Source organism: Pseudopodoces humilis, chromosome 3 (assembly GCF_049639895.1).
Source record: "Pseudopodoces humilis isolate 2021_Gansu_Grassland_sample_001 chromosome 3, ASM4963989v1, whole genome shotgun sequence".
NCBI classification, from domain to species: Eukaryota; Metazoa; Chordata; class Aves; order Passeriformes; family Paridae; genus Pseudopodoces; species Pseudopodoces humilis.
The window spans coordinates 41106798-41131319 of NC_142202.1; the positions used below are offsets into that span (position 1 = coordinate 41106798).

Genomic DNA, 24522 nt, shown 5'->3' on the forward strand with positions numbered 1-24522 from the left:
CTACTCTCAATCACCTTCTTCTTTTTCATATGTTTTGAGATAACTTCTAGGAGGATTTACTTCATCACTTTCTCAGAAACTCTCAGCCAGGCTCTCTGGCTTATTTGGTTCTTCCTTGCCCTTCTTGAACACAGTAGTGACATCTTTCTTCCAGTCCCCAGGAACCTTCCCCAGTCAGTATGACCTTTCAGATATAATAGAGAGTTTCAAATCAGCCAGCTTCCTCAGCACTTGTGGGTGCATCCTATCGGGTCCTATGGAGTTGCGTATGTCCAATTTGTTCAAACAATCCCTGACCTGATCCTTCATGACCCAGGATAAGTTTTCCTTGCTCGAGACTTTACTACTGCTCTCAAGGACCTGGGATTACAAAACTGGGGAGGAGGTGCCATTAAGTACTTCTGCCTTCTCTCTGTCCTTTACCACAAGGTCTCTTATCCCACCCAGCAGCAGGCTCACACTTCCCTTGTCTTCTTTTTGCTTCTGATATGCATGCAAGAAGTTCTTCTTGTTGCCTTCCTGCTCCTTACCAGATTCCTAACCCCATCCCTGCACCCTTGAACAGTGTCTGCTTATTCCTCCTGTATCAGCTAACCATATCAGCTTCCTTTTTAAATGTGAATTTTGTTAGGTGGACTTTGTTCATCTTTGTGGGCTTTCTGCCACATCCTGCATGTCAGGATGAACCATTTATGAAACTGGAGGTGATGATCCTTAAAAACCAACCAGCTTGCTTTCCTATTCATATGTATTGTGTGCATGCAGTATGTGCCATTTTGGCTCCTACTGTCATACAGACTGGGATTCTAGATCTTCCCAACCCCCTTGATGAATCACTTATGGACCTAGAATCAGTCTCTGTCTCTTTTTTTCCCTGTTTGGTCTGCTGGGCTCTTGTTTTTGGCAATTACACAGTTACTCAGCTGTGGGAGAAGAGGCGGCAGGAAGACCTTTCACTGTGCTGCATGTCTCTAAGGTTGGAAGGCTGGAAAATTGGATTCAGTCTTTCCATGCATATGGTTTAGACACAAAAGTGCTCTGCCTGATGACTGATACTAAAAAGCTCAGCTGCTATGTTCTTGACCATTTCTAATTTTTCAGCATTGTTAGACTTAAGGTCAGTCCTCAGTGAAGCTCTGCGGAAGTAAAATTTAGTGATATCCCCAAAGAGGACATTTCTGAGCACAGATGGGTAAGGAGAGTACTCAGTTTTAGGAATTTCATACTAAATAAAGAATGACTGGTGTATTTAGGAATCTACAGTCTTGGTAAACAAGCAGGTGGGATTACTGCCTGGAGTTTAAGAGGAATGTCTAGACCTCATTTCTGAGAAATATTTAGGTGGGCTGGAATCCCATTAATTATTTCTTGGTTTTATTTTTTTTTTCTGTACAGACAAAACTTTTCTTTTTTTTTTTCTCAGGCAGAGGGAACTAAAGGGGGATCAGAAAAATGAGGAATATACACTTTTTGTAATTCTTATAAAATGGAAAGAATGAATATGTGAGTCTTTCCTAGTTTAAACAACCAGGGGCTTGTGCAAAATTTGGTGTATTATCTTCCAGTTTTCCACTGCAAAATATCAGTCAAAAGATGTTAAAACTCTACTGTGGGGACTGATAACATTAGAACTCCTGGTAGCAAGATGGATGCATAGCATACTGAAATCTGTGCTCTGCAAATAAGAATCAAATCACTAGGGGACAACACTGAAAGGAGAGACAGATCCAGAAAGCTATTGCCAGAACAGCTCAGCATTTCATTTGTTATTTGTTTTGAATGTATTCACGAGGATGATTTTTTTTGGTCATATTGTAAGGTTCTGAACACCTCATTAAATGGTAGTCACGTTAAATAAGACCCTAAGTTATTAACACTCATTTACCTTCTAAAATACTGTCATCTGAAAAAACAACAAATCATTTGTCAGTGAAGGTATTTCAGAAAAAAATAAACTATTCTAAAGTTAAAATAAAGATAGGCCAATGAAGAACCCCTCTAGGACATTTAAGACAGTAAAACTTACAAGAAATAGGTGAAGTTGTGGAATTAATCTGGATTAAAAGGGGGTAATGCATTTAAAGGTTAAAGGCAGCCATTCCCACAAAAGCCTGTCAGTGTGGTCCTCACCAGCAGGCTCCCAAAGCCTCTTGGAAATCACAGCATGAACCTCAGCCTTTTAGCTCAGATGGGACCATGGGGCCCATGGGGCTATGTTCTCACATGTGACTTTTTAGCAACTAGCATCTTGTACAGAGTAAACCCCAAATTTGCACCAGATTCTCTAAATTTGAAAGGAACGTAAATCATGTTTCATGAAGCTACCCACACTGTAGAATCCCTGTGGAAGCCTTCATCCCCTACTGCTTTGTACTCCTCAGTAAATCTCAGTGCTTCCCAGCAGACTGATCAGAGGTACAAAGCAGTCTTCCTAAGCCCTTGCCAATTCTAGATATACGTTTACTCCTAGGGATTCTTTCCCCTTTTAAATTCAAAAGTGTAACTTGGGATGTCTTTTAACTACACTATTTTTAACCTGGCAGTGCTCCGTTCTGACATGCTATCCCATTCCCACTCTTTCTCCATGAAAAATGAAGCAAGTCTGTATTCCTTATCAGTTTTTAGCATGGCTGTTCTTGTATGGTAAATTTTAAATGACTTGTTTTCTTTCTTCAGTTGCTTTAAAGAGTTAAACGTAGACTTTTCACATCGCAGCATTTTAACACCTATTGGGCTTTTATAGATTTAGTTTGTGTATGATGAACTACGTGTGTATTTAACAAAAATATCAGCCAAAAGGGTAGAAGAGCAGAGGCCAAAAAATAAAATGTAGGCACAGAGCAGCCACAGTAATGGAAGAGAAGGAGGGGAATGCAGAGTCAGGTATCAGATTAATCAGGGGCCAGGCTGTTTGCCAGATACTGCATTAGTGAGTATTGCTCAGAGACTTCCCTTTCACTGTTTTCTTGGCTTATTGAAGTGGTCATCCATCAAGTATCTGAATCCAACCCGTGTTATCAAAGCACCTTCTATTTCTGCCATTCTTTAGGGTAAAAAAGACTCTCTAGCTCTCCTATGTCCATGAAAATGATACTGTACCTTCTTGCAGCGGCCAAAATTTATGGGCCAGTACTCAGTTTCATCAGATGATATAGAAATAAATATGGCCCTCAAAGGAAAAACAATATTGCAGTTTTCTATGCTGTCTGGTAATTAAGAGCAAAATATTTAGGCATTGTTTACAGAAGCAGTCTGACCTGAATCCAGGACATTGCCACCATTAAGTGTTTTTAGAAGTATTTTGTTCCAAAAAATTTGTATTAGTATATTTTAATAAGACATTTTAGTATGCCACTCAGTAAATGTGATTTTGGTGAAGTTGGAGTAAGAGAACTTCAGTTATATAAACTACGAAAGAATCTAGATTCAGTGAACAGTATGTGCAGACACATGTATGTAGACACAATTCATGTTGGTTTAACTGAGAATTGAAACTTTCTCTGAAATTTAACCTGCTAAGTTCTGCAACTTCAATCCACTTTAAGACAATAAAGTAAAAATTTCTCAGAAAGGGGCTCTGTCGAGTTGAGTGGAAAACCACCATTCAGTGGTAATGGGACATGGAGGAAGAGGTGATATTCAGCAGCAGATGTTCCCATGCCTCCTGGTCTTGCATAAAAGATATTGCTAGCGGTGTTGCGTAAGTCGCTGTTTGCTGGAAGTACAAATAGCACAGTTTCTTGTTACCAGTTAGACTAACAAAGTGACTTTAAGTAAACTCAATAAGCATAGAGGAGCCAGAATATTCCAGTAGCAGGAGGAGATTCAGGCTTTTTCACAAGTCAAGCAGTTCCAGCCCCGTTACCTTCCTTCTGGAAATTCTATTACTTTTTCACTCTTGTTCAAAACATTCATGGTTAACCCTTCTTACTTAAACTATTTATTTTTGGGTTTTCTTTGCAGAAGATACAGCAGCACATTAATTTAGAGCTGCAGTAGTACCTAACTACAGTACCTGCCCTGCTGTAATTTTGAAATTTTTTCTCTGGTGTTTCCCAACATGAATACTCTCTGTGACATTGTTTATGACTTTTTTGTTTTATAGGTCAGAGACAGCCTTATTTTTTCTTGCTTCTGTGGGGTTTCTTTGGTATATTTTTTCAAAAGAATTTTTATTTTGAATTAATTTATAGCAATTCTTTAGCTTTTCTCCCAGTAGAGTGGGCTTTAGAAGAGAGAATATTATTTAGTTTGGTATCAACTCTGGGAGAATAAATATGGTTTCTTTGAGGTAATTGAAAAATAGACAGATAAGTTTGCATTGCCCTTTGAATGAAAATGCAGGTTTATTTCCTGAATACAAGAAAGCATGAGGACTATAAAATTGGAACTAAGTTAATTCTTAATCCAATTAGCCTTGACTCTTTTATTCTCTCTCTGATCTTTAGATATGAACAACCTAAATGTGATAATGGTGCCAGAGCTCATCCAACAAAAACAAAGGATTTGTACAAAGGACGCCAGCTTCAAGGTCAGTGAAACTGATAAATTTATGTTTATGCATTCCAATGCTTTGTTTATTCACTAGTAAATTCACCAGTTTTATTCAGTTTTTCATTAATTTCATTCATGTTATTCAGTTATTCATTTATTCATCAGTTTATTCACCAGTAAATTAGAAAGCAATTCCTTACACTATATCAAAACAAGTTACCTTTTAGATATTGCTATATTGATTTGCCACTGACTGAAGTCTTTGACTTTGGAATAGTGTAAGTCAGTATGGGTCTTGGGATCTTGTCAGAGAAAGTAAGGTTCATTTTAATCAGTAGTTTCTTGGCAGTCACATTTACTTACTATAATTATTCCTTGCTGGTGTCATAGCAGGGAAATCAATAAATATATCCAGGATTACTTAACTTTATAATCTTTGTTCTAGCAAAATCCATGGGAAATTGGCCTCCATCTCCAAATCAGTTTAAAAAATGTATCCATCTTACTTTTCTCCAAGAGTATCTTTGTCAGTTTGTCTCACAATAATCTTTTCGTTATTCCCTGTTGCACGTAAAAACAGTGTCTTTTAGAGTTTTCATTTTTTCACTCTTTTTATAATCATGTGAGAGATGTTACCTATTGATAGTTGAGCCACACATAAGTCAGTAGACTTCCTTAATTCTTGAAATGGCCTTTTAGTATGCTTGAACAACTTGAGGTGTAGCAGGTTGAGTGATATTGCACTATGAGAGAATTACAAGTCACTGTCACCCATTGTAAAGAACCAGAAAGAAGTAAATAATATGTGCAGATCTTTCATGTCATGAAAAATGTTCTAGTTTGGTCACCCAAAGAAACATCCAGACAATAATTCTCAACTAATGCCCATCAGTGCTTAAATGGATATTGAATGAACACACATTAATGCTCTCTGTCATTAAATAAATCTAATTACAAGGTGTAATGAGAAAAAATTATAAGATATAACTCCATGTTGTGTTCTATATAGAAGCTAATGAAAATGCCCTGCTTGTTGTAGCGGGTGCTGGGCAAAATGTCCTTCAGGAGTCCCTTCCAACCCAAATTATTCTGTGCTGTTTTACAGCTCTGTGGAAACCAATGGCTAACCAAAGTTCACCCTCAACATCTTCAACAAATTATTTCACACAACACTTGCATAGTTACACACTTGGATAGTTACTTGATTTTACGTTATTTTTTTTTTTTTTTTCTGAGTGAAAAGGACTTAACTCAGAAGATATTATAGCAGAGCAGAAGTTGAAGAAACAGGTTTTGTAGCTGAAGATATCACTTCTTGGTCATTTCTACCTTTTGCTAAATATTTTTCAAAGCATTTGCTAGATGGAATCTTAGATGTCATGTGTCTATTTTTATCTAAACTGCTAGTGCTTTCATAAAGTACAGTAATAAAATTTATCCAAAATCAAGATAATTTTCCAGTGAAATAGCTAACAAGAATTTTCAATGATGAAAGCTCTCACTTGATAAATTAATTTTCACTAAGTTAGGCAATGGTATATTGATTTTCTTTCTTTTTTTTTTTTTTTTTTTTTTACATTATGATATTTTGCATTATGTGTGCTTTAGTCCTAAAAACCACTACAGCAATGCAAGCCTATAATTATCATAATTGATATGTATGACATGGATTTGCTCTCTCTCATGTTAGGTTGCTTAATCTTTGACTTCCAAATGCCTTGTGTTATTTTAAAATAAGGCAAATACTAAAATTTCTTAAATGCTTATAGGTTAACTAGAAGAATCCCTTCTATTCTGCAACAGCATGGAATAAGTACATGCCTGTTAAAGTAGTTGGAGGAAGAGGCAACTTCCCAACTACAGTTGTGTTAAGATGTTTATTTTTTTCTTTCTCTCTCTATAAGGCTAAATGCACAAGTCTTAAGACAGCAAATTTATTTCTTATCATGAAACACTACATCAAGTGAAATGAATTGAATTTACTTTAGATGAATTTTTGGAAAAAAAAAGAGCTTGAAAGATGATCTTGTACAAATATTTCTAATTAACAAGTAACACAAAGTTGTGCAAATAGCTAATATGAATCAACTTTTTAATAGCAATGAATCAGTGTTACTCAGTTTTTCTATTGTAAGCAGCCTTGCAAAGGCATGTTTGCATCTGTGTTGTCTCAATTTAAATATGCCATATAATTGCTGAGTGGTGCCAGGACTGAATAAAGAAAAAAAAAAAAAAGGTTAATTGGATTCTTACTTTTAAGGAATAATATATTTCTTAAAGGATGGGTTTGCTTGATTTGCTGATTATAGCCACAAAAATTCAGTGGCCCTGGGTGAAACCACTGTGACTGTGTGCCATGTAAAACCAGGAAGATTTTAAAATTAATTACTTTACTGCTATGAATGATCTTAAATGGGATAAACCCTGCTGGTAGATCCTCAAGTGGATTAAATTGGCATGGTTCTGCAGCTGCACTGGTTTATACCACCCAAAAATTTGAACCCATTATATGTTAAGCCAAATATTTTTAGCAATAATTTGCAAATAAATCAAGAAGCAGCTTTTGGCAAGCACTGATACCTTGTTAAGGCAAAACTGTGGAAGGTAGGCGTCCTTTGGAGTCTACAGCAAAATCCCCACTAGTTTAAACCTAGCTAAGACTATGTCTTCACATCCTACGGTAACCTAATATAAAGCATCTAAAACTGAAGGGTGTTCTAATGTTTGTAGGGATGATCCAAGCCACCTGTATCTCTTAGTTTGGGCTGGAAACTATATAATAATAATAGTAATAGTAATAGTAATAGTAATAGTAATAGTAATAGTAATAGTAATAATAATAATAATAATTCTTCCCATTAGACTTCTAGTCTTTTTTTTAAAGCCAAAGCATTTTTCTGAGGTTACTGGTGGTTATGATCCTTCTCAGAAACTTGTTATTTTGAGATAATGAAATTGAACTCAAGAAGGAGCATAGAGAATGTGGTATACTGTGGAAACAAAAGGGTTTTTTGGTTTTCTCACAGTCAGAGTTTTCAAACATTTGTGTTTTGACCTTTCATTCTCCTCTGTGTTGTACAGCAAAATGGAAGATTTGTGATAAACTAACATATTCTGTAAAGTCTTGACTGGCTTTTTCCATACTTTGGATTATTAGTGTGTTAAAGAGGAATTCAATTTTCTACATAAGCTGATCAAGAGCGTTTAAAAGGGTTTAGCATGAAGGCTAGTTAAGCTAAACATACGGTATGATGAAATGAGGTGTAGCTACCTCTGTATTTTCCTAAAATCATGAGTCAAATTCAGCCAAGCTTAAGAATTATCAGTTCCTGAAACTGTAATTTTTCAGGCTGAGTCTGTGGGTGAAGGTATTTCAAGCAATTTATGTATTCCATACTTTTTTATTATCAGTAAAATATTTTTAAACACATATCTGCCGTAGGTGTATATTTATTTATAAACCGCATAAATTTACTACCATAATAATAAAGTATATTGTAAAACATGCACATCTAGAAATTGAAAAAGGATTAAATAAAGCTGAAATGACCTCAATTTAATTTTTTAAATTTCATCTGTTAATAGCACAAACAATATTTTATTTCTGCACTCCAGCTGATTGTCATGTGCCTCACCTGGAGTACATGCACCCTGCCTTGGATACAATGGATAAGCTTCCTGTTCATAAAGCTAATCTTGCCTCTTCTCTAAGCAACCTGGAAAAAAAAGGACCTTGGTCTGTAGGAGAGCAAGACATGAGACAGTGCCAGACTACTCAGATAATTTGTCTCCTGGGCAAATCTTTTTCTTATTTAAAAAATATGCATTGAAAGCAAGAAGTTTTTGGTTTAGGCTCTGCTGTGTGCGAGGGCTGGATAAACTTTGGATAGTACTTTTTATGAGTTAAGATTTTTGTATTCTTACCTGACTTGGGAATTTATCTGTTTTTCCTCTAATATGATTTTCATTACCCAGACCTGAAATTTGAAAAGCAAATGAAAAAAATTTGAAAATATTTTGGGAAATGTAATTTTGCTCACTCACATAATATTTTTAATTATCAGTACCTTTATCTTTTGTGCAGAAAAAAACTAACAAAACCAAGCAGATGAGTAAATGTCACACAAGTTTCAGCAAGGGACACAATGTCCTGCTGGATTTTCAGACTTTACTGGGTTGCTATTTGTCAATTTAAGTCAGACTACTGATATTCTTTACATTGTATTTTGATTTTTTTAAGTTTCTCCTTTTCTTTTATGAAGTGTGGGGTTTTTTGAAATTCCTATAGGTGTGATAGTTCCTTTCAGACAAAAGGATAATTTGAGAGGGGAAAGTATAATTTGGAAATGACAGTGTCTCTAACAGTAATACAGTCTACTGACTTGGGTCAATGTGCAGATGTAGTAAATCAATCTACTAAAAGTCTTGAAAGTCTCCCTTTTTTATTTTGTCTAAATAGCATAGCTTTTCACTGTTGAATATTTTGTTTTCCTGAGATGCTGATCTCAGTTTACCTTGCTGGAATCCAGTAGAATACATCCATTACATTCAAGTTACCATAGGTTTTTACTGGTGGTGTAAGATCAGCACTTCACTCCTATTTCTGTCCTTACTGGCAATCCTTCAGTTGATTATCATTAAATTTTTTAATTCTAGACCATTTATCATAAAAAGGTGAGTATTTCAGGGTTTTGAGAGAAGCATCTGAAAGGTTACAATTTTAATTGTCCGGGATCTATTCGGTGGCGCAAGAAGGATCCAAATTAGTTTTGCACAACCTCTGGGAGACAGATTTTGAATTCCCTGTGCCCCCTTTTCACCACAACCCAAATTCGAAACTCGGTGCTTTCCATCCAGGGCCTAAGCTCTGCTAATCACTTTGGTGATATTCTGATGGTCTACACTTTAATTCAGACTTGGAACTTTATTACTCAATTGAAATGTCTTGACAAAGGTCCCTTGTATGCTTAATCAACTTAATTAATAACAAAAAAAAAAAAAGTCCTTTACAACTCTTCCTGAAGTATGAACTACAGGTTATTTTCTAATTTCATAGCCTACTACTGACTCAGCTTTTGTTTTGAGCTATGGGTGTTCTTAAGCTTTGTTTAACCTTGGCATTCAAGGAGTTAATATTTTCCCCTGCAAATCACGCATGAGAGAGGGAGTAGTTTAACTTATCTGTTTATTTATTTTTTGTGTTACTTAAGAGAAACAAAAATATTCTAACTGCCCAATTTTCTTCCTATTGTAATGGCTTTATTTGCTGTGTTTCTGATGGGATAGTCCTGCACTGACCCTGAATAGTTTATGTTTTGTGGAGCAAAACTCATGATTTAAGGTATGGGAGAATTACGTGTGGATAAGTACAGTTTACTTTTGGTTGTTGGCAGTGTATCTTTTTCCAGAGTTAAAGGGAAATAGTCGGAAGCACTCAAACCACGATGATGCAACACCCACAGCCAAACAGCCATCATATGAAGTGTCTCACTTCAAAGGCATCTTAAAAGAAAAAGAAAGTGATAGAGGCTTAACTGCTTTTCCTCTTGAGGTTCATTCTATCATGCAATGATTACACTTTTGACCATGACTGCATCAGATTTCACAAGGTGCTAGAGTATTTCTCAGCTAAAATACTGTTATCCCCACTGCCCTACCTCATTTAGCTTAGTCTGTTTTCAGGTAGTGCTTCAGTTCCTCAGTGTAGCCTGGTACCAGCACAAAGTAGAAACTAATCTTACCTTATTTCACATTCTTAAACATTTGAGTGAATGACTAAAGCTTTCTTTTTTTATAAAGGCATCAGATAAGGCATAATGCAAATTTTATACACATGCCAGCCTTCCCATGAGCTTCAAATTGTTAGGTCAATTGGCATGTAACTGTCTCCACTGAGCTGTGATTTAAGAGGATTATATTTTTATGATGTAACCAGCTTTCTGGCTGCATGAGCTAATACTCAAAATATTCCTTTCTGCTATTGAATCTTAAAGCTCTGAGTAGTCAACCAACCATTTGAAGTTGCTGGCTGTTTTGAAAGAGCCTGTAACCCTTTCCCTGTGCCCTGTGCTGTTCTATTTACCAAGATGTACTTGGCAAAAAGGCTCTGTATGGAGCAGAACTACCTAACAAAATTACTGTGACCAGGAAATGTTGGTTCAAATCTGGTGTGAACCTTCATGACGGTGATGGCAGAGCTGAACAGCTGCGTGGCGAGTTGATGGAGGGAGCCTACCAGGAACATGGTGGTGTCTGCAGGGAGGACATGAGGCTCAACAGCGAGGTACAGCTCCCAGAGCTGCAGGTTCAGAAGCAGAGTGAAGCCCCCATAATCGGGGTCAGAGGGGTCACAGTGACATTGCATGCCAATGAGGCACCCACAAGTCTGTGGGCCCAGACAGGGTGCAGCTGGGAGTAATGAGAGAGCTGGCCAAAAGAGCTTCCCAAGTCACTTTCAGTCATTTGCCAGCAGTCCTGGTTAACTGGAGAAGTCACAGAATTACCAGAAGTTAATTAGCAAATGTAACACCCATCCACAGGAAGGGTTGGAAAGATGATCTGGTACTAAAAAGGCCTGTCAGCCTGACCTTGGGACTGGGAAAAATCACAGAGAAGATCATCATGGGTGCCAACACACAGCATGTGCAGGACGACCAGGGGATCAGGCCCAGCCAGTGGGGGTTATGAAAGGCAGCTCCTGCATGAGAACCTGATCTCCATCTATGGCAAGGTGACTTGCTTAGAAGATGAGGGAAAAGCTGTGCTTGTTGAATATCTAGACTTCAGTAAAGGCTTTTACACCATCTTCCACAACAGTCTCTTGGGGAAATTGAGGCTTTTTTTGGCTTGAACAGATACACTTTTCACTGGGTAAAGCACTAGCTGGATGGCTGGACCAAGAAAGTGGTAGAGGATGGAACTAAATCCAGTTTCTGCCCAGTCACTAGTGGTATTCTCCAGGACACAATGTTGGGGTTGGTCTTGTTTTATATCTTTCATCAGTGGTTTGGATGAGGGGATTTAGTGCATCCTCAGTAAGCTCGCAGGTAACACCAAATTAGATGGAAGTGGTTTTCTGCTGGGGGATATGAAGGCCCTGCAGGGAGAGCTTGACAGGCTGGATCAGTGAGCTGAGGACAACTGCATGAGGTTCAATAAATCAAAGTTCTGGGTACTGCACTTGCATTGCAACAACCCCATGCATCAATACAGGCTTGGGGAAAAGTGGCTTGAGAAGTGCTTAGCAGAAAGAGATTCAGGGTTGCTGGTTTATAGCTGGCCAGCTGTGTGCCCAGGTGAGCAAGAAGGCCAATAACATCTCGGCCTGTATCAAGTTTAGTGTGTCCAGCAGGACTCGAGAAGTGATTTTCTGCCTGCACTCAGCACTGGTGACACCACATCTTAAGTGCTCTGTTCAGTTCTGGGCCCCTCACAACAAGGAAGACAATGAGGTTTTGGAGGGTGTTTGGAGAAGGGAAGTGGAGCTGGTGAAGTGTCTGGAGCACAAATCTTATGAAGAGCAGCTGGAGGGAGCTGGGAGTGTTTAGCCTGGAGAAAAGGAGGTTCAGGGGGGACCTCAGTGCTCCTGAAAGGAGGGTGTAGCCAGGTGGGGGCCAGTCTCTCCTGTCATGTCTCAAGTGAAAGGATGACAGGAAATGACCTTAAGCTGTGCTTTGGGAGGGTCAGGTTAGATATAAGAAAAAAAAAAAAATCACACTGAAACAGTTGCTAAGCATTAGAATAAGTTGTCCAGGGATGTGGTGAAGTCACTGTCTCTTGAAGTGTTCAAGAAGTGTCTGGATATGGCACTTGGGGTTTTGATTTATGGGTGATTTAGGTTGGTTTTAGGTTGATGGTTGGACTAGATGATTTTAAAGGTCTATTCCAACCCTGATGATTCTGTGCAGAGGGGTGCTGGAGGGCCAGGAACACTCCTTGTCAGTCCCGTAGTGCTGGGTTAGGAAGGGGAGTGGCTGCTTCCCCTCCCAAAGCACTTGCTGTCTCCTCTAGCATGTGCAGTGGTGGCCTGGGGAGGGCAGAGGCAGTAATCCTCACCACTACATAGCTCTGTGGGTCAAGCAAGTGCTGATGCCACTGCTATGGCTTCAGAGTAGCTGATTCTTCAAAGAGGACTCAGTGTCTTAAACCTACAGTAGTTTCCTCGGACTTTTGAATTTAGTAACTTCAGTAACGAATATTATTACCCCGTTGCCTGGCTACATGAACATATTTTAGTCTCCCAGTGGGACGTTTTGCTCCAGAGGGAAGAAGTCTTGGAAGTTATTTTTCAGGGCTCTGCAGCTCACATTGATTTTCCTGCACACCGTCTTCTATTCATCTCCTCATCCTGATTTAATTAATAGTGATGTGGCCACAGTTCTTCATACTGCTTTAATTTTGCTGTCAATTTGTAATTATTTCTTATCAAAATGAATTTTACCACAAACCTACAGTAGAAATATTAATATCTGAAAAAAAAACTCAAGCACATAACCCAAGAGCTGCTTAATGTGCAAATTTGCCTATAAAATTACAGTGAAAACATTTGTGTTACTAGTAAAATGTCAGTGAAAGAAACAGCTGTTTCACATCTAACAAAAGAGAAAAGCTTGCTAATTAAAGGTGATGCTACTGGCTGAGCAATAGCATTTAATTCATTGCTCTAGTTCATATTAACCTATAATTTTATGTTTATTTAAAAGGGCTATAATAGGACTAATAAACACTGATTTCATTTGCTTCACAGCATTTGGCTATGTCTAAGAATATAAATTCTGTTTCTCACCTCACTTGTTGCTATCCTCCTTTTCCAAACAAACCCATGTTTAAGGACAGCAGCATTGCCTGCTGTGCTGTTCTGTGCCATTAGGTCCTGCTGTCAGTGGAACACCTCCAGGGGAACATGCCCAGAAGGGAGAACGTTCTCCTGTGTCTGGCTGATTTCCCAGGAGGCTGTCTCACACCAGCTGTGTAGTTACATTTAATCCATAATATTATATTTATTCTCCTACTATATTTTTTTCCTAACAGTAAAGAGAGAAAGAAGAAAATGAATTTATGGGAAATGTTTCAGTATAGAGATTAGCCTATTCAAGAAACCCAAAAGAAAGTGCAAAACAGTACATTTTAAATATCTTTGTTTCTTTTAAAAAGGTCTCTGCAGAAAATACGTGAATTAAGAAAATAAAGATATTTACCCTCTTTTAAAGACAGCCTAAAGTTTATGATGAAAATACCACAGACCCTTTTAAGGCAGCTCCAAGTACATGATGTAGATACTGAGGTAGTGTCTGTGCCCAGTATAGAATCCTACAATAAGCAGAGTGAAACTTTGATCATACTGGAACCTAAAAGGAATTAAAGAACTTGCCTCATTCAACAAACTTTGATGCTTTATTCTTAAAACTACAAGCTTCGAGAAATGCTTTTTTAAAAAATCTTGAAATAATCTCTGGTATAGTGAAGACATAGGAGAAGTATTTCATAATAATGTGGGGAACTGGATTTTAGCTCTTGGGCACGCAGTAGAAAAAAATTCAACACAAGAGGGGAAGATTGATATAGAATAACCTCAGTGTTTTCTGCCAGAATGCCTGCAATCGTTATCTTCTTGCAACCTATAAGCTGTCAAGGAAAACTCATATTAACTGAATGGAAAAGGTGGAAACCTTTTAGTGTGCCAGGGCTGTAATCATAATGAAAAATGACACCTGAATCTTATCATGACAGTGAGTAGAGTCACATAATAAGACACTATTTCCTCAAGGGCACTTGGTATGGGGCTTCTCCTTCATAATCTGATACGAATAAAAATATTCCATGGATTTATAACACTGTTGCCTTCAAAATGGATATCTTGTTTTGTTGTGTTTTCATACTTAGATACAAGTTCTCCTTGATTATGTGGCAGAAACAGCTCTCAAGTTTAATCTCTGGACAGGGAAAAATAAATATTTTCATTCCAGATTAAATGTATATCTGCAGCTATATTTTCAAGAGGGAACAGCAATAGTTAGGCATTTATTCTTTGTGTTTAGTCACTTGGAGAAGCGTTCCAGTTTTCAAATAAAATGAGCACTTCAATAACTGTGAGTTCAGAGGGATTTTCAATTCCCAGCAATTTTGAAAATTGAAATACTTAAATTAAATCATCCTAGAAATTTTGTGTTTTTCATCAAACAGTGACTTTTTGAAGTGCAGACAAATGAGGCTAGGGCTTGTGAAAAATTAAGCCAGTGCAAGCCTTCCCACTTACTATTGGGAATTACTATACATTTTGAATAACTTTATGTGTAATACAGCAATAACATCAGTCATTACTCAGCTGAATAATGACTGAAAGTGTCAAGCAACAAGCCTAATTTATTTGTCAATGAAAATGAACAAGATGTAGTCAAAATTGTTGACACTGATCTCACATCAGTAAGTATATTTTTCTGAAGAAAATATTTTTGTGTTAGCCTGCAAAAGGCTTTTTGTGTAACCCCCTCAAAAAGGGAAAAAAATTCCTCCTCAACGGCTTTCAGTTGTGGAGGTTGTATTCAAACAAAGAATGACATCATGTATTTAATAGTCTCATATGCATTGTCATGCAGTATATTTAGTTTGCTGCAAAAAATAATTACTTTGTTTACTTCTTTTGGGAAAAAGGCTGTCTCTGATAATCAGAGAGTCCATTCAGTGCTCATGTTTTCTAAATACCAGCATAGCTTATCTGAGACCAGTGGAACTGATCACTGGTGCAAGAGGCAAAGTCAGTGTCACACATCTCACTTGAGGTTGACTTTATTTTACAAAGTAAAATATCATTATTGAACATAGTTTCTGACTGAGGCTCAAAGGCAATGCCAGGTTTTGTCCTCCTGATCACAGAGAATCAAAGACATGATTCATTTTACATGCTATGTCTTGGTAAGGAAGTGCTGCAACCTTGGTGCAGCCACAGATAGAGGATATCACACCTGCTGTTGTTAAAATGGAGAACCAGCAACCAGAGATGAGCTTGGAAAGACTCCCTGCTTAGAACTGTTCATTGTTTACATCACAGTAGTGTACAGTTGGAGAGTCTGGGATCCTAGTGTCTGGGCACTGCACAAATACAGAATAACAAGATGATGCCTGGAAAATTCGCGGTCTAGATGATTGCAAAGCCACTTGGACAATGGGTGGACAGATGCCATCAACTGGAGAGGCAGTGAAAGTTCCTGCCAGTTCCTCAAAGTGCTTCAGCCTGCCAGCATGTGTCACCTTCAATTCACACTGGCTGAGCTTAAGCCAGCTGGCTTTCCTCCAGGTCCTTCTTTGCATCAGGTATTTAGACTGCAGAGAACGCATTTTTCTGAGCTCAGTGAAGAGATGCAGAATAAATTCTCTTGTTCACAGGGATGACAGTGTATATGAGACTATCTCAGTGTTTTTCAAACAGATGATGTTATTCCTTGGTTAAGTACAGCTTATAGGCCTCCACAGCCGAGACTTCTCCAGAAAAAAATTAAATGACCCCATACAAACATCTGGGACTTTCAAAGGATTCAGAATGCTTCACAAGGTTCAGAAATTTGCTTCTCTCTAGCTCAGCAGGAGTGCTACTGTTCATAGATTCCTGATGTTAGCATATGGCAAAAATCCATGAATAATTTTGGGAAATAAATTAGTCACAAATTTTGCCCTTTAAATTTGTGAAGTTCTTGAATTTTCTTGCTATCTAGAAATATTTTCTGGTAAAGCCTTTTTCTCTGTAAGTCATCCACAAGCAACTCATTGTAAATATCCCTAAGGTGCAATTCATGACCTGCTGAACCCTGATCCTGCAAACGCTTACTCGCATTCTTCTTGTGATTAGTTCAATTAAAATCAAAGAAACTTTTACATGTGGTTGTAAAGTTAAGCCCAGGCATAAGTGCCTGTAGGACGAAGGTTTAGGTTGTTCCATAACCCGCGATATTCTATGTGCTATGTAGTCTCTGATTGTTTAATGAGACACAGGCAGTCACAGCCAGTGCAAAGTCAGGGGTTTTCAGTCCCAGGGTATTATTCCTGTTCCCTAACTGGAGAGTTATAGAATGCATCCTTACGAGTTTGAGGTTTGGGCTCTTTGAGTACATAATCCAGATTTGCTGGTAACGATCCAATTTGAAATTAGCTTTGGAACACAGTTCAGTGCAAAGCAAAGGTCATTGAATCAAATTAATTTAAGAAGCAGAGTGAATATTCATCAGCTTTTTTTTTTTTTTTATGGCTTCTTAATCACTGTAGACCCTTCTATGCTGTGAAGTTTATAATGGAGAAAAGTAGTGATAAGTGAATTCCTGGGTTTTGTAGCCAGCCACAGTTATAATGGAAAATGTCTACTCGAGCCGAGCAGAAGATTTGTTCACAAAAAATAAACCCACAGTTTGAAAAATTCACCTGGCTCACTGAAGAGAAAAGCAGAATCTAGGAATAGCTGTTGAATAGCATATTCAGCAACATATTTATCTAGTAATATTAGTAGTAGTTACCTATAGTATTTTGTCTACTCTACATCTGGTGGTGAAAAGAATAGACAGCTATGGATAAATATGGATTTAACTCATAAATTGCTTTTAGCATTTGACTCTATAATTTCACTTGCTATTATTGCTGTGTCTTTCTCATTTTCAACAAGCAGGAAGGCATCATAAAGAACTCCATTAATTCTGCACCTATGTGTGCATCTAAATATAATCATCAGTGACTAAACAGAGTTACTCTTTCATGTATGCTGTAAATATCCATATCGTAATTTCAGTTCAGAGAAGTAATATTTAAATGGTCACAAAACAATATCTCTGAACCACAAAAAATAGAAGATTTCTGTTTTTTCACTAGGATATTTAGCACATATTTCTATCCTTAGAAATTTTTTAATATATTTGGTGCTTGTCCTTTAGGCTTTGAATGCAGAAAGTTAATTTGGAGTTATTTAGAGAAGGATTTTATTAGTTATAATTTTTGTCTCACTCTGAGATCTGTATAGCTGAATTCATACTATTGAAGGAAGAGGTGGAAGGATACAAAAATATTGATAATAAAATGTTCTTAAACTCTCTGAAATATTTATACAAGAGAGTTTTAGATTATTTTTTCACAAAATAACATGTACAGGGTTTAGGAAGGTGCATTGGAGTACAGTAATTTCTACTGGTGCTTTTTGTAGTTATGTGTGCTAGTAATTTCATCACACAGAAATAATGTGTTTCTGATTTATGTAGATTAAAAGTGTTTATATGATAGCTAACATAGCCCTAAATTTAAATCTGTATTTATACTAAAATTCACATTTACAGACAGAGATCCTCTTATGCCTCTCAACTCACACTCCTAGGAAAGGATCATAAACAGATTCTGCTTACAAACGTATCCCAGATATATTGTCAGTAGTTTTCTCATGTTTTGAAATGAACCAAAGCCTAGGTATCCTACCTCTACTGTTTGTAATGAATTGCTGTGATGCACCTTAGAGAAAGAAGTTTACAGTTTTACTTAGCCTCACTCAAGTTGACTGTACTATGCAAATATAAGAACAATGATTTTGTTATGAGAAATTTAAAATCCATTGTGTCATTGTATTAAGAATAAAAACAAATAAATACATATTTTGTCAATATTTTCAATAGTTGATATCATCCAGATGATTATATAGATAACTTCTTTGAAGTAGATGCCTCATTGTATGCTTGGCAGTTACTTGCTCTAAAGAAGAAATTTATTTTATTTAATCTCTGAAACTGTTTATCTCTGAAACTGTTGTTCAAATTCTGCTTCCAATTCATTGGTTTGAATTGAAAATAGTCTCACTGTAATGAGTTCTGTTAGGGTGTAAAATGGTATAAAGGAAACAAATAACTAGGACTGGATACCTACAAAAGCTCCCTAAAGAGAACTCGGATATTAATATTTTTATTGCTTATTTCACAGAAGGAAAGAACACATGAGATTCAGTAACAAGTGTGATCAGAAGGTTTCAAGGAATGTTAGTATTTCAATCCAAGTCCCTCTCATGAATACTGACATCCTGGGGAGGGATGCTGGAACCTGGAGGGAAGTTGTCACACCCTCTTCTCTCCAAATGATTGGAGATTCATTCTTCCGCCACAGCTCTCCTACTCTGGAGCAAGACAGCTCAAACTCCAGAGTCCAGTGGGGCTGCAGGACATGAGACTGGGCTGACACCATCTCTGTGCACCACCATTGTGCCGAGATGAGTTGAGGCTCTCAGCTCCTTGCACACGTGGCAGAGGTCAGCTTGTACAGGCATGAGTCTGGGCTGGGGGTGAGACGTGATGAATGGGCTCTTCATACATTTCCCTGTCAGTGAGACTTAGCAGGGGTTTTGAACTATTCCCCTACCAGAAGTGGGATGAACTGCTCTGACAGCCTGCTTTTCCCATAGGCACATGTATGTGCCTGCATTTTTTAGCCTAGAGCTGGTTCCTGTGAGGGAGAAGAGTTACTCTATGCTGTGTCAGTGAGCTCAACAGCCTCAGGCGATGTTGGGTTCACTGCATGTATGATGTGACTCCTTGAGCATATCCACACTCTCCACTTATCAATGATTTCTGTGTCTTAAAGCTACTGAGTGGTAGGTTACCATGTACAGCACTAGAAATGGCCACATTTTTCAGAACTTTGCTCTACGCACTTATCTTTCAGATTTCTCAGGCAGACCTATTAAAAAATTGGAGTGTACTTAAGCATGAGAGAAAATGTTATTTTATGGCCCTTAAAACTGTGTCTCAGCATCTTTTGTCTTAGAAAAGCAGGAAGATTGCTTCTGAAAAAATGTGATTGATTCATCGTGTGCTGTACATATATCAAAGGACTACTTTCTTTATACAGGATGAGATTTTTTACAGCTGGAAAGCCAGGACACTTAGTTAATTAGGATCTCTTGGTAAATATCTCCCTTCCTCCTTAGTAGTTCAGCTGGATCCAAGTTTTCCTACTGGCTTTGTGCAAAGCATAGTTCAGCATAATTAGGACACCAGCTGGACTGTGGAGGTTGGGGTCATCTAAACTTCATAAACAGCACCTACAGGGAATTCGTGCTCTAGGTGTCATTGACATTACCATATCAATTTGAACCAAAGTAATGGAAAAAAATAATTAATATTATACTATATTATACAATCTTAATGTCAAATTTTGAGAGGAATTGTTATTCTCTCTGAACTTTGACTGGTTCCTACTGAATCAAAGGGATCTAGTCTCTTTGTCTTCTGAATTCCTTAAGTTTTACTAATTTTTCCATGAAACTTTCCTATTGCAAGCTGGGCTGCATTTAATTTTTTTTTGCAAAAACACAAAAATGCCAACCTATTATGAGCTGTTTGAAATCATGTTTTCTATTTCAATTGTCCACTTGCTTGGACACAATGCTGATTTCATCCTTTGTCTACTGTGTTTCTTTTTCCCTTGTTCCTCCTTGATTAAAAAAATGAAGGCAAACAGAACTACAGCATCTGTGTCTCACATGTTTACAAGTCCATTTCATTAGTTCTATGAGCTGTCCAGGATCTATGTGTAGTATTTTGTTTACTAGGTGTAGTTGTCAATAGGAAAAGTTTTATCCAATAGGGATTACAAAAAACAAAAAACAAAAAACAAAAAAAACAAAAACAAAAAAACACTTACTTGAACTTCCTATAAAATTTAATTTCATTAAACAGGTATTTTGACCCTTGTATTAACAGGGTACAGAGTTCTCTTGGAGCCAGGCTCATGGTTCCAGGTGTGCATCACACAGTGTTGCTGTAAACTTGGCAACTGAATCGAGGAGAGAGATTCGTGTGCAGTGCAGTAGCTGGACATGTAAGGTCCAGGAATCGGGCTTTAATTTAGAGTTCCCTATATGGCTTGGTAAAAAAGGAGGCACACTGCTGTGGTGCTGGCATTTCTAATGTTTAGAAAAACAAGGCTTGCTCTTCATTGTGAGTTGTTTTTACTTTTGAAGTTCATTAATTTCCCTGACATAGGCAGGTGGCTTGGTTAAACTAGGGTTATTTGGGAAAGCAGGATTCTTCTGGGAGAATGAAAACTGTATGGTTTATTCTACAGTGAAACCTTGTTTTGTCGAATTCCTTAGCTGCCTGAGATTTAAGCTTGGAGGCCTGGCTAAGTATTCGGGTGAATGCTTTGTTGTTGCTAGCTCTCCTTCATATCTGGCTGTGGGGCATCTTGCAGACAGGCTTCACTTGATAGGCACTTTGTGTGGCAGGCAGGGAGGGAAGGAGGAATGTGAACAGATATAAACTTCTCTGATTCTTTACAATCTACCCAAGGAAAGATGCCCTGGGAAGCAAGTCAGAAAACTCTGGTTTAATATAAAAGGAGAGGGATGCATGTCTGATCATAAAACTATTCTGAAAACTATATCTGAATGAATCTATTAAATCTGAACTCTTTATTTAAAATCAAACATGGTTGTCTTGAGGGGGAATGAAAAAAAAAAAGATTAAACCAAATGGATCTTGCTCTATTTGTAATTATATAGATGATATACAAAATGTGAGCTCATTGTGGGGTACATTGAATTTCTTGATGCTGAAGCTTTTCCCCTTTCTACAATGGATTTCAGAAGTTCAGCTGGGCAGAAAGAGAAGGGTACCTTCTATGCCTTATCTTACATGGAACTCATAGGTTGGCTAATAAATTAAGTTAACAGTTAAGGCTGTTTTCAGTCTTAACATTCAGAAAGGAACACATTTATTTAAAAGAAGTATTTCTTTACAAATGAATTTTTTAATTTTTTATTGAAGTAAGGATTCATACCACATGCACAGGCTCAAGTCAAGCTCCCTCTCAAAGATATGCTTTCTCTCTCAGATGTTTAGCTTCAGAACTTTTCCTTAGTAACACTGGGAATTTGGAGACAGGTAGGAATTAATTGGGTTAATTTTCCTGTAAACACAAAATTTGTACTTTAACAGCAAAAGACTAATTCCCCAAGCCCAAGTTTTCTTCTTAGTGATTTATCTCTGTTTACAGATAAAGCAGAACTCTGTAATACAGGACAGATAAAGTGAGAACATTCTATGCTCGTTATATTTTTAGTGGAGTTGACAGATAAATGACTGTCATAAAAAAAGAGAAATTTATTCTTAAAATGTGCTTTGATAGATAGGCATTTATATTATTTTTCCTTGTTTTGTGGTAACCATTTCCAAACTTATCAGCATAATTAATGGAATTTCTCAAATACTTGAGAAATTAAAAGTGATCCCTTTCATGCAGAAAAAAAACAGAAAACAAATTAACTAAAGTTCACTAAAAAATTATTGTAAAATTTGAATTTGGAACTCCCATCCTTTCCCCTTGTCTTGATAGATATTTTTTTCTTCAAATATTCATGAAATTCATAGATAAAATCTATTCTGCTCCATCTGAACAACTGAAGATACACTTGATATTATAGACAAACCTAGGTGCTTTACTAAGTCAAGTCATGAAGTTTGTTACGTTTTTGAAGGTACTCTGTGAGAACCCTGAGTTCCCTTTCTATTAAAAATTTAGACAATTGAATGAAACTTTCCTCATGAAATTGAAAAAAAAAAGGGACAGAAATTCAGGTTGTGCTCTGTGTTGTGGATGGAAATTGTCAGGTTGAGATAGAATCACTGAAGTAGCCTATACTTTTTGTTGCCCCTGTAAATAATGTTTCTTTGTTTTTTTTTTTCCTCTCTTTTTCATGACATCTGAGTGTTTGATTCCCTCCAGCTGCCCTGTTATTTTCAGTGTGCTCTGAATTCAAATTTATACCACTGGCACTTGTATTGTCTACTCTTTTAATGTTCCCTAAGTGAAATACTTATATTGAATAACAGAGCAACTTAAATGCTCAGTTTTAAATTGAACAGATTTAAAGTTAGAAAATAAAATCCAACAGACTTAATGTGTTTTTATATCAAACAATAGGCTTCTATTTGGAATTTTGTGAAAAAAATTTTAAGCAGTGGCTTATAGTTTAGAAGAATAATGAAGTGTGGCTTAAGCATCCGTTCACACAACTCTGTTGTTTGGTGAGGCAAAAAGCCTCAAGACCAAAACATGCAAGGCAAAAAACCTTTTTACTGAGAATTGGACTTTTCAGACTATGAATTGCAATGCCTTTATCCAGCAAAGCGCTGAAGTCCATGCTTTTCTTTAAGCTCATGAATTCACTTGATCTAGAGAGAAGACTGTTGACACACTTGCCAGGCTTTTTGGAAGAAGCTGGCTGCATTTCTTTATGCCATGCAAGATTAAACCCTGACTTGAAGAACATGCTGTCCAGTTCTGATGCTATTGTTATTCTGCTGAAGAAAATGTTTTAATATAGCAGTAGGAACAGTTTCTGACATTCTGTTTGTTCTGCGGGTTTGCTCACAGCAAAAGGAACCCTTCTGTGGACACACAATAGCTTGATGATTAGAGTACTCAGCTGAAGAGGAAAGAACATAGATTCAAATCCTTGATCCAAACCAGACAGAGCAGAGAATTGAACCTAACTCTCTAGTGTCAGAGATTAGGGTATTCCACTGGGATAATCGCAAGCCAGGTTTCAACTCCCTGCTCTGTCTGGTTTGGATCAGGGAGTTGAACCTCAGTCTCCTCCATCTCAGCTGTGTGCCCTCATCACCAAGCTATTTGGCCAAGATGGGATAGGGTGTTTTGCTCTTTAAAAAAAAAAAAAAAAGCATTAAACTCATTTTGCACCAGAGTAAAATATAAACTACCCACTCCTGACTATTTCCACATGATGGAATTGTTGTTTCCTAGCCAGGCTGAGAGAGAGAGCTACTTCATGGTCACATACCGAGAGTGCCAGAAGCAATAGGAAGATATAAAACCCTTCTGTCCCTGCAAATGCAGCTAAAGATGCAGAGACTCAGCCATGTTATCCACATGGCTTTGGCACAAGCAGAGAAAACAAAACCACCAGAAGCCAATTCATGTGAACACCAAAGCTATCTCAGTGAACCACAGTTTTGCTTGGAGGAGAAGGGGGGAGGAAGATTGATATTCTGTCAGTGCTGCTGGAGGTGTCTGTGTCAGAGCACAGGCTGAGAGTTTGCACGGAACTCCAAGCAGATTTTTTCCCCACTGGTTTCCATGTCTCTTCTCCCTTGATTTTCTACCTGGTTCTCTTCAATTTCCATGCTTTTCTCTGCCTTTCACTGCCCTTATCATATACTCATATCCTTTCCACAAAAAATTTTTCTGGCTTAAGCTCTAGTGTTTGCAGTGGCACACATAATTGAAACTTGTAAAATCTTCTGTGAATATGCTTATATCAGTTGATATAAATGGGTGGGTTGTAACTGTTTGCCTTTTCCTTGCAATCCACACATACATGGTGAATTTCTTGATTTAATCTGAGGCATTTTTAAAGGTTTAAGTGTTTGGGTTTGGGTTTTTTCTGCTCATTGCATTTTTTTTTTGCCTCCTGATTTTAACTAGCAGTAGAACACCAAGTGATTTTTGACAATCTAGCATGTAAACCCTGTTATAGCCATCTGCATAGGGCTTGTTTGCTTTAGTGATGCAAAGATCGTAGACTGAAAGTCTGCACGTGTTGGAATTTGCAGTATTGAGTATCTGCTGGTATGGAGTATTGACTTCTAGTTTTGAATAGGAATTTTTACATCCATTCACTTGTAATAGAAAATGACCACTGTAGACTAAATCAGCATTAGAGGATGCATATTTATACCAAAGAATTACTCCCAGTAGAGTTAGAGTGGAAATGTGGGGTGTATGAATTATGGAGGCATTATTTTTGTTGCATTCACCAACAGGCAAGCACTGCTGCTAAATAAATGGCTGAAAGTCAGATCATTATGCATACGCAAGAAGGACTCAATTTTGCTGGGTCTCAGCATTTGGAATGCTGGTGCTGTACACTCAGATTGTATTTTCCCCTCTCCCCTGCAATACCCAGGGCAGAAAGTTATAATGTGATGTCTTGTTTCCTTCTCTCTCCATTCAGTCAGCAGCACAGGGTAAGACGCCTGAGATCCTCGTTCATGT

General features: G+C 37.5%; 1 protein-coding gene across 3 annotated transcripts in view; it reads left to right on the forward strand.

Annotated features, from left to right (window-relative positions):
* Positions 1-24522, forward strand: part of SMOC2 (SPARC related modular calcium binding 2) — a 143361-nt gene that overhangs the window by 102077 nt on the left and 16762 nt on the right. For all 3 annotated transcript variants that reach the window (XM_014248348.2, XM_005518574.3, XM_005518573.3), the window contains exon 9: positions 4449-4531. In XM_014248348.2, coding sequence (XP_014103823.1) covers positions 4449-4531 — 83 coding nt within the window. The remainder of the gene's footprint in view (positions 1-4448; positions 4532-24522) is intronic.